The sequence below is a fragment of the Polyodon spathula genome, chromosome 2, assembly GCF_017654505.1.
Source record: "Polyodon spathula isolate WHYD16114869_AA chromosome 2, ASM1765450v1, whole genome shotgun sequence".
In the NCBI taxonomy this organism is placed as follows: domain Eukaryota; kingdom Metazoa; phylum Chordata; class Actinopteri; order Acipenseriformes; family Polyodontidae; genus Polyodon; species Polyodon spathula.
In genome coordinates, this window is record NC_054535.1 from 93,961,636 (window position 1) to 93,978,122 (window position 16,487).

At 36.6% G+C, this 16,487-nt stretch overlaps 1 protein-coding gene across 3 annotated transcripts in view; it reads right to left on the reverse strand.

Annotated features, from left to right (window-relative positions):
- The window catches only part of plpp1a (phospholipid phosphatase 1a), a 43,012-nt gene that overhangs the window by 13,810 nt on the left and 12,715 nt on the right, over positions 1-16,487 (reverse strand). For 2 of the 3 annotated variants that reach the window (XM_041235004.1, XM_041234995.1), the window contains exons 3-4: positions 13,004-13,158; positions 4,731-5,011 (exon numbers count right to left, since the gene is read on the reverse strand). In XM_041235004.1, coding sequence (XP_041090938.1) covers positions 4,731-5,011; positions 13,004-13,158 — 436 coding nt within the window. Of the gene's footprint in view, positions 1-4,730; positions 5,012-6,283; positions 6,436-13,003; positions 13,159-16,487 lie in introns of all 3 variants that reach the window. The other variant, XM_041235011.1, reaches the window with a different exon arrangement.

Here is a 16,487-nt window from a genome sequence, read left to right on the forward strand (position 1 = left end):
CACTGCATCACCTCTGCACCTGTATCCACTCAGCTACCTTGTCACACATGTATATTTTTGAAAATAGTCTTTATAAAAACATCTGAACAAGAGATTCCTGATATACAGTATCAACCAGAATCAATAATTACACTGTTGCCTAACTAAAGGTTACACTCAGAAGTAAGTAAGCGGTGATGAAGTGAAGTGATCAAACTAACAAAATAATTCCATAAATAGTACCTGTTGCGTCATACTTCTACTCACTATATACAGTTTTGAAATGGGCAGTTTTAAAGGAACATGTTATAGCACTGGTGTTACACTTCGCTAAGAAAGGTCTCAATGTAATTGCCATGTTTTTAGGAAGTTTTGTTCAGTTTCACCTTCAAGGTCATTTCACATCACCAGTGTCTTGGGGTTCAAAGCAGGTTACTGGCTGCATAGCATGTCAATCAATACGAAAAGATGCTAACGACAGAAAGAGGTGGGGATAATTTAATTCTCCATTTTAAAACCATGGGAGTGTAAAACATGATTTTTAAAAAAAAAATTGAAAAAAAGCTGCACATTTGGGACTTGTACAGCAAATTGAAGTGCATGAAGGTTCTAGGGAATTATTTACCATTTCAGCGATTCTTTTTTTTTTTACTTTACAATAGTATAAATAATTTAAAAAGGGTTAGATGATGTATTATGCTATGTGCTGTCAAACATCATCAAATATGGTTCTATGCAATAAACAAGATTACTGCTAACTCCTTTAATCATCTGTTACAGACTAATTACATACACGTTTCCTGTGCATGTTACTGAAAAGAATGGAACACGAATCTCCTAAATCAATCAGCTGTGTGCTTCAATGCAAGTCTGTATCACTCACTGTGTGTGACATTACAGGTGTTACTGCTTTAAGAACTGTGCCAAATACACTCTTAAAAAAAGTAAATGGGGCTCTGTTTTTCATACTGGAGCAGCGCCATTTTAAATGTGTGAGGCCCCCTTCACTGAACTCTTAATATGGATACTGTCTGCTACAGCAAGAGAAAGGGAAATCTAAACAGAGGTACTCAATACGGGCAGTATTGACAAGCACCGAGTTGTGTTATAAATCTTGATTGAAATGTATCCTGCAGACGGATGTTAATAATAAGAAGTTTTGCAACTATAGAGTAAACACAACCCTTTTTACCACCAGCACAGTTTTATTTTCTTGCTCTATGATAATTGCCTATTTAAGATGCCCACTAAGTCATGGGTTACTTAACAGAGTAAATGGAGGTCCAAAAACGAAACATCAGAAAAGGAATCTGAACAAACATTTTCACAGATAAAGTATCGATCTGCACATTATTAAAGTCAGAAAGGGTGGAATACACTGTTTTTAAATATCGATATGTGGGAAAAAAAATAATGTCCTTTGAAAAGGAAAAAACATTATTGCCTCTCACTAGCACAACTTTATTACAAGTCCCCCTCGTCATGCTACTGAATATCATTCTGAATATCAACACACTGCTGAATTTTGTTGTCTAGACTATATTTTCAATTCAAATTGGGAGGATAAACATTCTAGTTCCATATTATATCCAGAATCTCCTGATTGCAGGTTCCAGATATTAAACTGGCTATTCATTAGGTATCTTTTGCTACACAGACACTACTTTTAATTGGCAGTTTTAGAATCTAGAATTGCGTTAAATAAATAAATAAATAAATAAACAAACAAACAACATTCATTTATAACTGCAAACACTCATCATACATTTTAAGGCAATACTTAAATACAAAACAAAGTCAAGTAGATGCTTCAGCAAATGATGAATGCAGCACTGGTATCAAAACCTGCTGTATAGGACAAACAGAAACAAGAGTGTTGTAGACGGTTTTTATTCACTTAAGTAAAAAAGTCAGGGACATTAAATACACAGCCCAAAAAAATGTAAAAACAGCCTGCTATGCTAGTGGCAGGTAATGAAAATGATTTAAAATACACTCTAAAATAAACTTGCTTTCAGACACAAACACCCTGCCTGACAAAATATAGATTATCTCTCAGATATAGCTAGCCTAGATGGCTGGTTTCCAAAAAGAAAAAAATGGATGGACTTCATGTACAGCTCTATGAATAGCTCTTGCTCCAAGTTTCCTGATTTGCAGTGTCAGCTAATGGCATGTATGAATCAGCACATGGCTTTCAAACTGCACATGCAACTGCCAAAAGACAGACAAAGGAAATAGAACAGCCATCTATAATCTGATCAAAAATGTAAAAGGGCCTATGCCTAAAAGAAATATATATTTTTCTGCCATATACAGTGCCGTGAAAAAGTATTTGCCCCGTCTGATTTTCTGTATTTTTGCATATTTCTGACACTGAATGTTATCAGATCTTCAACCAAAATCTAATATTAGATAAAAGGGACACTGAGTGAACAAATAACACAGTTTTGATTCTTATTTATTTATTAAAAGAAAGTTATGCAACACCCAATGCCCGTGTGAAAAGTCCTCCTTAGACTCAATAACTGGTTATGCCATCTATAACAGCAATAACTGCAACCAAAAGCTTCCTGTAGTTATTGATCAGTCTCTTTCAGCGCCATGGAGGAATTTTGGCCCACTCCTTCATAAAGAACTACTTCAACTCAGTGACATTTGTGGGTTTTTGAGCATAAACTGCTAGTTTCAGGTCCTGCCACAACATCTCAGTGGAGTTTAGGTCTGGACTTTGACTAGGTCATTCCAAAACTTTAAATTTCTTGTTCTTCAACCATTCTGATGTAGACTTGCTTGTTTGTTTCAGATCATTGTCTTGACCCAGCTGTGCTGCATGACCCAGCTGTGCTTCAGCTTCATCTCACGGACGGATGGCCTGACATTCTCCTGTTGAATTCTCCGATACAGAGCAGAATTCATGGTTCCTTCAATGCAGGCAAGTCGTCCAGGTCCTGATGCAGCAAAGCATCCCCAAATCATGACACTGCCACCACCGTGTCTGACCGTTGGTATGAGGTTCTTACTGCGGAATGCAGCGTTTGGTTTTCGCCAGACATAACAGGGCCCATGTTGGCCAAAAAGTTCCACTTTTGACTCATCTGTCCATAGAACATTGTTCCAGAACTCTTGAGGATCATCCAGGTGCTTTTTGGCAAACTTGAGACGAGCATTCATGTTCTTCTTAGTGAGCAGTGGTTTCCGCCTTGCTACTCTGCCACGAATCCCATTTTTGCCCAGTGTCTTTCTGATGGTGCAGTAATGAATACTGACCTGAGGTGAGAAAAGCCTGCAGATCGCTGGATGTTGTTCTAGGGTTCTTTGTGACTTCCTGGACGATTTTATGCCATGTTCTTGGAGAGATTTTGGCAGGACGGCCACTCCTGGGAAGATTCACTACTTTCCCAAACTTTCTCCATTTGGACAATATGGCTCCGACTGTGGTTTGGTGGAGCCCCAGAGCCTTAGAAATGGTCTTGTAACCCTTTCTAGACTGATAGGCATCAACAACTTTTTTCCGGAGGTCTTCAGGAATTTCTTTTAAATCGTGGCATGACGTGCCTCTAGAACCTGTGTGCTGACAACTTCACTCTGATGGTAAAGGCCAAAGTTACTCAGATTTATATTGGGTAGGGCTAGCCCAAATCAGGCCTGATTGTTAACAAAAGTATTTAAACAGCACACTGCCCAAGTCAGTGCAGATGACTAGTCAGTGAATGAATGTACCCAGAGGTTTGTGTGCTTTCTAATACAGCCACTCAGGCTGGACTCAACACTATTCATTTGAAAAAGAACTGGCACATTTGCATCCCAAACCAAATGTTGGGTGACAAACAGCGCAGGACTGGTTTTCCAATAGTTACTATCCAACTGCAACCCTGCCTACAAGGCAAAATGATACTAAGAAAATTCTGAGTTGGTTGTTTTCTGTTTTTTTTTTCTTCTTCCTAGACATTACTATCCAGGACAAAAAACAGATTCAGCTGTATCACTGATACATATGGCTGTTAAATACACACTGAATAGGCACCATTTCAAGTGGTCAACACAGACAAACAAAATAAACTATCAAAACATGGTAGCTATGTTATAGTACAATTTTACCACAGGCGGTCTTCTTATTCACTAGAAGCATCTAATTATTTAGTAAACTGCCACTGAGTAACAAAACACTTCAGTGAAGTGCAAAATACATTTTTTTTTTCTGCCAATACAAAACTAACTTTTTTGTGGCTAAATACCAAAACACACCAACATTCTATTCAAATTAAATTTGCAGCAATTTGATAACTGTGTTAAGGAAGGCATTCTTGTTATAAAGCATTATAGGCACAAAAAGGGTTTAAAGCAGAGATGCAGAATGTGGTGCAGCAGACGTATCAGACGTCATTATGACTGCTTCCATTGTGTCAATGAAATGCCCAATGGCATGTGATAATAAAGAGCAGCAGTGTGGTGCAACAGAGTAGGCGGTATGCTGTACTAAAATTTGTCTAGTCTTAACGTGCTTAAGTAACAGTTAATGGATGTTTCACATTACATAAAGCATTCAGTATTTTTATAATGAATTCCGCTTCAACCTCGGAATGTCTTGAAACCACACTCCTGGTTAAAAGGTTTGAATTATCCCCTATCAATGACTTTTTGATGGGAGCAGATGTCAGTTAGAATGTACCAGTTCTTCATGTCGTACCCTATCTTGTGTGGAAAGAAGTTAGCACATGCAATCCTTAGTAGAAGGTGTAAAAACATACCTCGCTTCGTTGACTATCCTTTTTTCCCCTGTGCACGTGAAGTTCTCTATGTAGCCCGCTTTGCAGTTGATTTCCGCCCAATTTGGCTTGCACACATCCAGGAAGTGGGGCCGCAGCCGGCCGATAGAATACTTGCCGATGTCAGTCAGAGACTGGCTCATGGCAGCGCCAAACACAAAAGTTCCAATGGCCTTGTAAAGGCAGGCCACGTAAGTATTTCTGACCGAGGAGTTTGACTGCAAGCGTTTATAATGGACTGAGAGGCACTCCCCTATGATCATCTGTGAAAAACACACCAGGGTTAGTTCCAGAAAACAACTTAACATTACATTTTTGGCTTTGTTTTGTTTGAAAACCAGACAAATAGATCTGCAGATTGTAATCACACACATGAAAAATAAATTTTAAAAAAAAGAGATAGATAAAACTAACCATTTATTCACCATCTCCACCTAAAATGTCAGTCACAGTTATAATTGTGTAAAACACAGAACAACTGTGTAAAGAATCCATGTCAAGTTTTATTCATTGTTTTTGTTAATTTGACCACTTGGATTTTTACCATTTTTTTTTTTTTTTCTATTTCTACAGTGGATAAATGCTTCAACTGGACAAATCAACATGGATTTGCACTTACAAAGTTGTACTGTGTTCCATAATGAATGCTTATACTTATGCAACAAACACTTACATGACAATTATCAATACAATACAAAAGGCAATAAAAAACTTAATTGGAGAAGGAACTAAATCTGAGTGGTACTTGAAAATGCAGCTGACATTAGACTTCAAAACAAAGTCTGAACTATGACCAAAAAACAACCAGTGATAAGCCATTCTCATAAGCCAAGGAATGTACTTGGCATAACAGTGTTTGCGTAATAAAAGAATAATGGCAACAGAAGCCAGTACACGTACACATTTAAATGAAAAGTGTAGGTAGCCTTGTATCTTCCGGTATTAACTTTAGTATAAATACATGTTAATTTGGATTCATATGTTGTTTTTTTCTGACTTTATGTGAACAAAAAGACACACATTTGCCCGTTTTCCCATTGGAAATAGTGATATTTTGAAATATCACTGTCCTGGTCACAAAAGCAAAGTTTGTGGGGAATAATAGCCATTTTCTATACTGTTGAGGCATAAGCAATTAGGAAATAACACTTACTACTCAGGAACAAAAATTGTGTTACATAGTGTATTTAAGAACCCTTAAGAAAAGTAAACTTACTTAGGAACCTTAGAACTTATGTATAAGTTTACTTTTCTTACATTTGCCTAAATATTCTTAACTGTATTTGTAAGAGACAAGTGGTGTAATGTTAACCTGATGGCAGAACTGCATTATTTATAATAAATTGCATTGTACTGTTAAATCAATCAATCAAATGTATTTTGTATAGCGCCTTTCATGCCAAGGTATCCCAAAGCCCTTAACTGATTAATTGGACTAACAATTTCTAAAGACCTACAATCACAAGTACAGTTCAATGGGGTGAGTGAGCAACAAAAGCAAGAATGGTGTGGTACAAAAAACAAAAATCACTTACAACAATAAGAGTGAACGGAATCATTATTCCACCTAACAACTCATAGGAAATGGTGTCTTCTTTCAAAGGGTACTTGATGGATTCATCATTACAGAAGAATCCTCGTTTGAATGGATTATGTCGTGGTGTGAGAATTGCAAAGGGCAGTCCAGCTAGCAAAAGCAATGAGAAAATAAAGGAGCATTAAAAATAGATGCTTTAATACAAGGCAGTTAGGTTTTCCCAACGAAGAAAAAAATCATCTGTGGGGTTGAGGGTTATTTGTTGATCTTCTTGACTTACCTAACCAAACATGTGTTAGTGAATGAAGCAAAAACCAAAGCACCTCGTTGCATCCAATTATTTTAGAGATTTCCAGCCAAACCCCATTCTTTTACATCATCAACCGAAATACTTTGTACCAGCGCAATGTCTCTTTAGATGATAGGCGTCAGTTGAGTAAAATCCCATAGTTGGGTGTCTTAGCTCCTACTAGAAGGGAAGTGCACCAGCAATATTAGAGGCCCAGAAAATCTGTATTCCACAGTCCCAAATCGGCAAAGGAGAAAGCACCGAGACACAGCATTGTGGCCAATTAGAGGGCATTTCCTGTAGCTAAGCAAGCTCACAGTGACGGTCAGTTTTTAGCATGCACTAATAGCACCAGCACCTAGCTTTACTATTAATGTAATGTGTTGTTTTCTTCAGAACAATGACTAACGTATGGTTACTTGACTAAAAGGTGCAGTGTCCTTTAGTTTAGCCAGCTATGAATCTGTGTTCTCCTCTTACTGTGGCTACCAGAAACTTCTTTATGCACAAACATGGAATTCCATCCATTACTGATAGGTCACATGGATAAAACTCACACAACCTTGGGTTACCTGATTCACTTATTTGCCACAAACAGGAACATTGTTCACAGCTCTTGATAAGAGGAACCAACTTGAGTTCCAAGATTCAATTCTGTTTTAACCTGAGCAAGTACTTTTTCCTTTGTGGTGGGGTACTATGAAATGTATACAGTGACTGAACCTGAATTCACATCAGTGTTTACTGTGGTGCACAACAATGACGTCAACGTGGAAATTACTTGGTGTCTATTTTATTTCCTAGTCCACTATGTTAATCCTGGTCTGACCCATATGAATACAGCAGAAAAATACAGCAGAAATATCTGGAACTAGCCAACTTATTATTCACCAAATAAAATCTGCTTTGGGTTTGTCAGAAGGGAGATTTGCAAGTCAAGTTTCAAGTCAGAAAGCTGGTGGATTAAATTGATCTTCAAAGTTATATTAATAGCCTTTCTTAAAAAAAAAAAAACAACAACTTGTCAGACTTGTGTTGATTTAGTTGGTAGGCAAGGCTACATGTTTCAGAAGGTAAAACTAAAAATGAGTACTGGTCAAATATGGTGATTAGATATGGTGATGCCTGACTTGTGCATAGAAACTCCACATGCAAATGCCACATAATGCAAATGTTACGCAAATATTTGAGAACTAGTTTTAATATTGTTGGCCTTTCAAAAGTAAGAATAAATGACGTGTTCCAATAAGTAGTCGATTTAGTCAAAATGTAAAATACAAGTATTTGTTCAAAAACTATAAAAATGGGGCCTAAAAAAAACTGACACACGTGATTTTGAAAGGCTAGTTACCATATGTATTGTAATAACTCTTTACATTAGGAATGTAGTCATTCAAACACCACCAGCCTATAGTACCATCATACACCATTTTGGAAATGTCAAGGCGTTCTGTTGTTTAAATTTAATAACTGCTAAAGCCTCTATCAATCATTGCATTTTTTTTTTAAATTATTGCGTTACATTTGCATCTTCATAAATTATATACCATGATTTCTGTACACACAAAATCAATTATAAAGTAATAGCAATTCAACAGAGCAATTTCTTCAATGAAACACAACTTTGCTTGCTATATTCAGTGTTCATTTCATTTAGAACTGGAGATCAGACATTAGACTGTTGTAGTAATGACACTTCTCTCTTCAATAATTAAGGTGGCTATTTGGAGTCAAAGATCAGAGCCAAGAAATGATAACTCATATATTGCATAAAATATTCATAATACAGTAGTGAAGTAAATTAACCTCAATATTATCTTGTAATTAAAAAAAAACATATTGCATCAATCATGTGTTCATGAGAAAGGACCCCAAATTATTGTTAGACTTTCAAGAAATGCAGCAGTACATTTATGAATTCTTGGTTTAAAGGTTTATGCCAGCACGATCAGAGTAAGGTTAACCATTAAGGGGTTATTGCAGCTGGGACTATAGATTTGAGAAATTGTATAACCTATATCCAACATTATATCCTGTACTCTTAATTCTGATTGTGTCTAATAATGGTTTTAGAACCGTTTACATTAAGAAATGTCATCAAGACGGTCAGTTTAACAGAACATAGGATGTTAGAAACAGTAGACTGCTGCAGAATTGAAATGTATCACTTTCTACATTCTAACCCCAAAAAATCAATAATTTCACTTCTTGGACAACAAGTAGTGTATTGGGATCTTAACTTGAATCATAAGTTTCAAAGCCATGGTAAGAATAACATTATTGAATCTTTCTGGATCTTATTTCTTTAATAGAATAAGTATGAAGTTATACCCTTCAAATGCTAATCTTGTTTCTGTGTTTTCCTAGTTTTTTCTGACTGGCTTTAACCAAGACAGGGCCAATACCCCGTCATGCATCTTAAATTATTGGAATATCAGATTTCCAGTAAAAAAAAAAAAAGGACTAAGATTTTCCAAACCATTTAAGCCCTATAAAAAAAGGAAGGCAAACAAGGGAAAATATTAAATGCCGAGGGATCAAATGAGGACTTTGCTGAGTTGGCAAGGGAACAGACTTTGCTGCTAGGTTTTTAAAACATTGCCAGTGGTTGGCTATACCTTATCTGCAGGTCTTGGCCCCTCATTCTTTGTGAAGAAAGCACTACAGTAGAGCAGCACCCCACATGGAGCAAATACACAGCTAACAATGAGCCTAGCAGAACTCTTTCCTGTTTATCAGTCGCTGTACTGAACTCTCATGACTCAAAATGGAGGTAAAAAAAAACTTGCAGATGGAGCTCATTTTTGGGGGGAAAAAAGGTAAAAAAAAACTTACAGCACACCCAGAACCACTGAAGAACTCAGTATAAGTTTCTTAAAGTTTAATACAGCAAGACTGAATTGTCTAGGGTTGAGGCATCAACTTATTTCCACGATTGTTAGGATATTTTTATTCATATATCCTTAGTAATAAAGCAGTTTTCAACATAAATTTTTCACATTGGAAAGCTGCAATGAAAATGGCTTTTACGCGGAACAACATTCATTGTTCAAACACAATCAGAAACATGGTTTCCAGCTCAACAGTATGTTCTCTCACAGAACTCAGTGTTTTCATTAGTTTGTCTGTCCACCATTTTCACAAGGGCAGGTTCTGTGATAAAGGCATGGGCTGTGCCACACTAGAAACGTTCAGAACAAGACACGATTTGACATGAAAAAAACTTTTCAAAACCTATATATATATATATATATATATATATATATATATATATATATATATATATATATATATATATATATCGACCATCTGCACCTAAATACAGGTTGTATGTTATTTACAGGAGTGTCCTTGGTTACTGCCTAATTGTCTCGGGTTTGCAAAAAGTCAAAATGCTGTCAGCTAAGCATATTAAAGGGGCACAAAATTAACAAGGACCTTATGTTCAGTATAATGTTAAGCTTGCAGTTTTTGTTTGCTTCAATTTACATTTTGAGACTTGAGGTTGCAATTTCCTTGGTTATAAAAAAAAAAAGGTGAAAAAAGTGACCATTTCATCATCTTATTTAGAATAAATTTGGGTCTTGGGAGTGGGCCGAGTTACAGTTTAGCAGTCAAATGCTTTCTGTCTGAATAAAACATATGTTCGGTTCCTGTTAGTGAACAACAAAATAAAAGGAGATGTGTAAAATAAAAAAAGGAAATACAAAGCTACATTTTTACAAAAAATAAGTGGACTGAAACTCTCAATTCTACTGCTTCACTTAAAGCCACAACTCTACACTAGCGTCACAGTGACAAATAAGTTTAAACTGGGAGCTGGTGGACTTATTCTATCTGTTCAAATCTGGAATCGGATCCACAGCTGTTTTTTATTAAAAGGTCCAAACACCAGCAAAGTTTTATCGCTTTAGCTGCATTTTTAGCTGTCTTCATCCGTCAAGTACAGTATTCAGTTCATTCATTTGTGCTGTATTTTAACTTTAATTAAATTTGTATTGCATTGTATCTGATCAGTAGTTGTGGCTGTTTGACCTCTGTTGTGTGCTTTGGGATCACTGTTCATTGTTGAAATGGTATGAACCACATTAAACTGTGTTTGCCAAGTGTAACTGAGGTAAGACCTGGAAGGGATATTTACCCAGCAGGTAATTTTTGTTTTATGTTTTGTAGAGTTTATTGACATTTGAATTAGTATTAGTATATGTGCATGTGTAAAAAGTGCAGGACAAAAAAAATACTTCTTTCCATAGCAAACAATTGCAACATGGAAGATGTCATCCTATTCAGCTGACTGTAGTTTAAAACATACAAACTAATTATAAACATATGTGCATTACAAGTGTAAAAGCATTAACATGGTAGTAGATGCAATGCTTTGACATGCTTTACAACAAATCTAATACATTGATGCTTACAGTAGTTACAAACTGCCATGACAGAATGTTACTGGCCCATCAAGAATTGCGAGGCAAAAGACTGAACTGTGAATCAGTGACCCAAAACATTTATTCGAATCATTATACCAAAAGTTAATTTCTCTCACCACACTGGTTGATATTTACATCTCATATCACCACACCACTCTATATTGTTATCAAGTAAGTCCAACTCACCCAGTAGTGGACATCAGTATTGAATTGCTGTGTATAACAACAACAATAATAATAATAATAATAATAATAATAATATTCATATGGCACTTCTGATTTCTCCATATTCAAGAGTATTCCGTGTCTCAAAAAAAAGATCAATGCAAATCAAATGTGTTACAGCTAAGCATGTGCTGTACCAATGTATGTATGGTCTCATCACAGTCAATAACAGCTGCATAAAATACCACTCAGATATGTATCACTTCCATTACATGCGTTTCGCACGTTTCTATGGTAACATTGTTACTCTATTTAATACAGGGCCATTCACATTTTCATCAAGAATTAAACAGGGAAGGAAGCCCAGCCTAGACCAATTTCAAGGTTTGAAGGCAGAAGCAGTGCTACATTCTTCATCAAATATAATTGAACTATAAACTCCCACTGTATGCAAACACAGACTTTTCTGCTCTTTTCTCTAACTCTCCTCATGTGAAATTATGATTTCCTTTCTCTTGTGCTTCTGGGTTGATCAGTCATCTCCTGTTGTACAATATAATGTAGATAATACTATACTTAAAGCTGCTGTTTTGTCAGATACAGAAAAGTATATGCATGTTTCCGGTTCGGGATCTGGACCGCCTGAAAAATCCAGTCAGCTGTCAGCTTGGAAAACAGTTTCCACTGTACGGAATATTTGATGCTTACAGTAATCACAATCTGGCAATGCTGTATGTAAAGAGCTGCTTAACTAATAAGAGAGAGGCAGAGGGGTCACTAATACAATTGGTAGGGCAGTACACATATGTACACTTGGCTATAGTACCACTGCAAAATGTTTCTCTACAGCAGAGCAATTTCAGTTGTATACGGGTATCTGAATTTGGGTTGGATGTCAATTTTCATTACAGTTTAAATGTTTTGAAAAAAATATCATGTCACTGACTTCAGCCATTACTTTACTTGGACGTTCTTTATCTTAGTCGAGCTCAGGGAATGCACAAAAAGAAGTGCTTTACTGTCAGCAACATGCTAAGCTTGAAATATCGAAATGGAATGTTTTTGAATATGGTTGCACTGCCTCATTGTTATTTGACTTGGGAGAACAGTAAACAAAAAGTAAGAGGACAGATGAACCAATAGAACACATTGAGCATGGCTTGTGATTGAGGAAGAATGGAAGGATAATGGAGGCTTAGACAAAAAAGCTGGATAAATAGGGTGAAATCTGTGAATGGCCCTTATCTGCAGATCTCCTAACCAGTTGATTAATAGCCACATATTTAAAAAGAGACCTAGACAAACTCAAGAGGCTCAAATAACAGTTGAAACACAAGAACCAAGACATGAGAGACACAGGGTCCTATTCACATAGTTTCATATTGTGTTCTTCATTCAATTGTTTTAGCTTGTTAAATGAAGGCAACAAAGAAGTAATTGTTTTAAAAAGTTGTGAATATGAAAAACAAAAAAAAAGCCACATATATATATATATAACTTTATTTATAAATACAAGTTACTTTGACCAAAATATTTGGGTTTTATTTTTTCAATTAAAATGTTTAAATCAAATTTCTTCCGATAATGGACATACTAAATAAAATATTCACTGTAAAATACGTATTTGTAAATATATATATATATATTTTTTTTAATTTTTCAGTTAGCGATACTCTAAAAAAATCATGTGTGTATTATAATGGGATTAACAGACACAAAGCCACATTTTACAGTGAACTTGATTAACAGTGTTAAAATATAAAATGTAGATGGTCCTCAGAACTAGTTATTTGAGCCCCTGGGTCCCTACTGCCTGCTGAACAGAATTACTTACAGAGCAAATGGGCAGTGTGAACCCCACTGTGTACAAGACAGTGGAGGTGATGGTACTGTTATGGAACGGATATCTGATGCTGTCATCGTTACAGAAAAAGCCATTCTGATACGGCTTTATTTTGGCCAGGTTAAAAACAGCAAGCGGCAAGCCAGCTGTAAAAGGAAAGGGTAAACACAAAAGAGTTAACTTCTTCATCAGTCCGGGTCGGCACTCCATAGCATGCAGCCTCCAGCATTGGCATGATCAAAAAATTGTGTCTCAATAGGTATGCAAAGCTGCTGAATATTGCTAAATACTAAACAAGTCTTCTTTGTTAGCAATATATATTTTATCACAGTCCAATGGAAAAGGCTGTTTTGAAATAACGTAGCAGTGCCTTTTTTTCATCCGACTCACGTTACAGTACGGCCAGAGAATATTTGTAATAATTTTTTTTCTTGTCCTCAGAAATATGCCCCAACAGTCTCGTTATGTTGCAAGTTCTGCATGCGTCTTCTGTGCTTCTGATTAATAAGTGCATTTAGTACATGTTTCGACAGTAATACAGACACTTCCATAATTACACATCTAGTTCATAATTTACCACCACCTCTGATGTGTTGCTGTTACCTGCAAACAGCCACATGTTTCAGGGTATTCTATACAGGCAATCACTTCATTAGACATTTGACTCTATGCAGTCAGACACAAGTCATTAGACAGGGTGAGTAGTGTGTTACTAAGGTTGTAACAAATCCAACAACAGTTTAAAGTTCTGAAGCATTCTGAACGAACCTTTCAAATATACATTCAGTTAAGTATTTTACACACATTTTCATGCAGACACAAACATGCAGAAAAAACAAATGCACACACACACATACACACAAACAGCCACATGCAAGCACATACAGTATACATGAATTCCATACATGCGATTCCTCTTTCAAAAGATAACAAAACAGAAGTACTGCATCCTATTACTGCTGTCAACAACAGCCCTTAAAGGAACATGAAATGTCAAGAGAGATGGCAAGTTAAAGGCTGATCAGTAGATTAGTCAACGCTGCACCCTTAGCAGGTCTAGAGGGACTTATGCTTTTCTGACTGACAATTACGCACATTTCTCCAAAAAGCTTGGACATTGAATGGCAACAGGAGCTATCTATTACAGGACAGGCTGACATACACACAACCTATCCAGAAAAAGATATGAAGGCCAAGAAAAGCAGAAGCCACCTGTATGGTGCGTTGGATAGGTTTTACAAAAAAAAAAAAAAAAAAAAAAAAAAAAAAATACAAAATAATATTGGACAATATTGGCCCACTTTTCATTTTGTTTTCTGTCACTTTTCAAACTTGAGCACTATGCAGCTGGGCAAATAGAAACCATTCACTCTAAACAACTGCAGTTGCTGGTCTAGTAAGCCTAATGTGAAATAATTGACATTTGGTTTAATGGCCCTGTGAAGTATGTGGGTGACTTTCAGCTGCCTTTTCACATCAATTCAAGACAAGAGAACTATGAAGTGAGGTCGACCATGAAGCACCTTGTGGTCAGAGCAATTGCCATTTCACATTGCTTTTGTGGTCAGGCCGTTTTAAAAAAAGGTTCTCATTTCTCACATCTATTTTAAATACAGAGCATTTTATTTTAAAACAAGCTGTTGCTTGTAGCTACAGTAATAGTCTTGCATTGTAAGTCAGAACAACACTCTCTGGTTTATGATACTTTATTTTGAATCACTAAAGAATGGCAGCCTTTCATTTAAAGCAAGTGGTCTTTCTGGAATCATAGTTGCTGTTTTTTTTTTGTTTTTAATTTTACTCTTTAAGAGATGACGTGTCTTGACATTGACAATGTCAGAACATCACAAACCCAGACAACAATCAGCGAGCTTGGAAGCCTAGACAAGCCAATGATACGTGAATGAAGTTTGCACTCTGTGAAGTCCCTAAGCAGTGTAGTCAAACCTACAGTAAATGCAAAACAGTGCTGTTGGAAATGGAAATAAAAATGTTGGTGAAGCTAGAAGTTACCATCAGTACAATATGTTCTAATTCAACAATTTGTTTGAGCACATACACTTCAAAAAAGTCAAATGCTGTTTATCATTCTAAGCTTTCTCAGCTCCATTGCTTTTTACATTTCTAATCAAGCAACAGTATGTACTCCGCGTTTACTGAATTAGAGATGAGAGAAATATTTTACTTTAAATACCTTAAATTTTTCAGAGAACAAACTGATTTTATCACACTTAAACACAGTTTTCCTAAAATGTAAATTTGGGAGCACACACTAGTATTCACTGCCAATTCAGCAACAACTGGGAAACCTATTAGATCGAATAGTTCGTCATTATGCCAAACTATAATCCCTTACATCTGTTGTATAATTCAATTAACATTACAGTATTGGTTTTCCAAATGACAATGCCCAGGACCTGCAAAGAGCTTTGTTTTCCAGGTGGTAACCCTTTTTGGTATATACAGTGGCTTGCAAAAGTATTGACCCCCCCTTGGCATTTTTCCTATTTTGTTGCCTTACAACCTGGAATTAAGATGGATTTTTTGGGGGTTTGTATCATTTGATTTACACAACATGCCTACCACTTTGAAGATGCAAAATATTTTTTATTGTGAAACAAACAAGAAATAAGACAAAAAAACAGAAAACTTGAGCGTGCATAAGTATTCACTCCCCCAAAGTCAATACTTTGTAGAGCCACCTTTTGTAGCAATTACAGCTGCAAGTCTCTTGAGGTATGTATCTATAAGCTTGGCACATCTAGCCTCTGAGACTTTTACACATTCTTCAAGGCAAAACTGCTCCAGCTCCTTCAAGTTGGATGGGTTCCGCTTGTGTACAGCAATCTTTAAGTCATACCACAGATTCTCAATTGGATTGAGGTCTGGGCTTTGACTAGGCCATTCCAAGACATTTAAATGTTTCCCCTTAAACCACTCGAGTGTTGCTTTAGCAGTATGCTTAGGGTCATTGTCCTGCTGGAAGGTGAACCTCCGTCCCAGTCTCAAATCTCTGGAAGACTGAAACAGGTTTCCCTCAAGAATTTCCCTGTATTTAGTGCCATCCCTCATTCCTTCAATTCTGACCAGTTTCCCAGTCCCTGCCGATGAAAAACATCCCCACAGCATGATGCTGCACCACCATGGTGTGGGGATGGTGTTCTCGGAGTGATGAGAGGTGTTGGGTTTGCGCCAGACATAGCGTTTTCCTTGATGGCCAAAAAGCTCAATTTTAGTCTCATCTGACCAGAGTACCTTCTTCCATATGTTTGGGGAGTCTCCCACATGCCTTTTGGCGAACACCAAATGTGTTTGCTTATTTTTATCTTTAAGCAATGGCTTTTTTCTGGCCACTCTTCCATAAAGCCCAGCTCTGTGGAGTGTACGGCTTAAAATGGTCCTATGGACAGATACTCCAATCTCCGCTGTGGAGCTTTGCAGCTCCTTCAGGGTTATCTTTGGTCTCTTTGTTGCC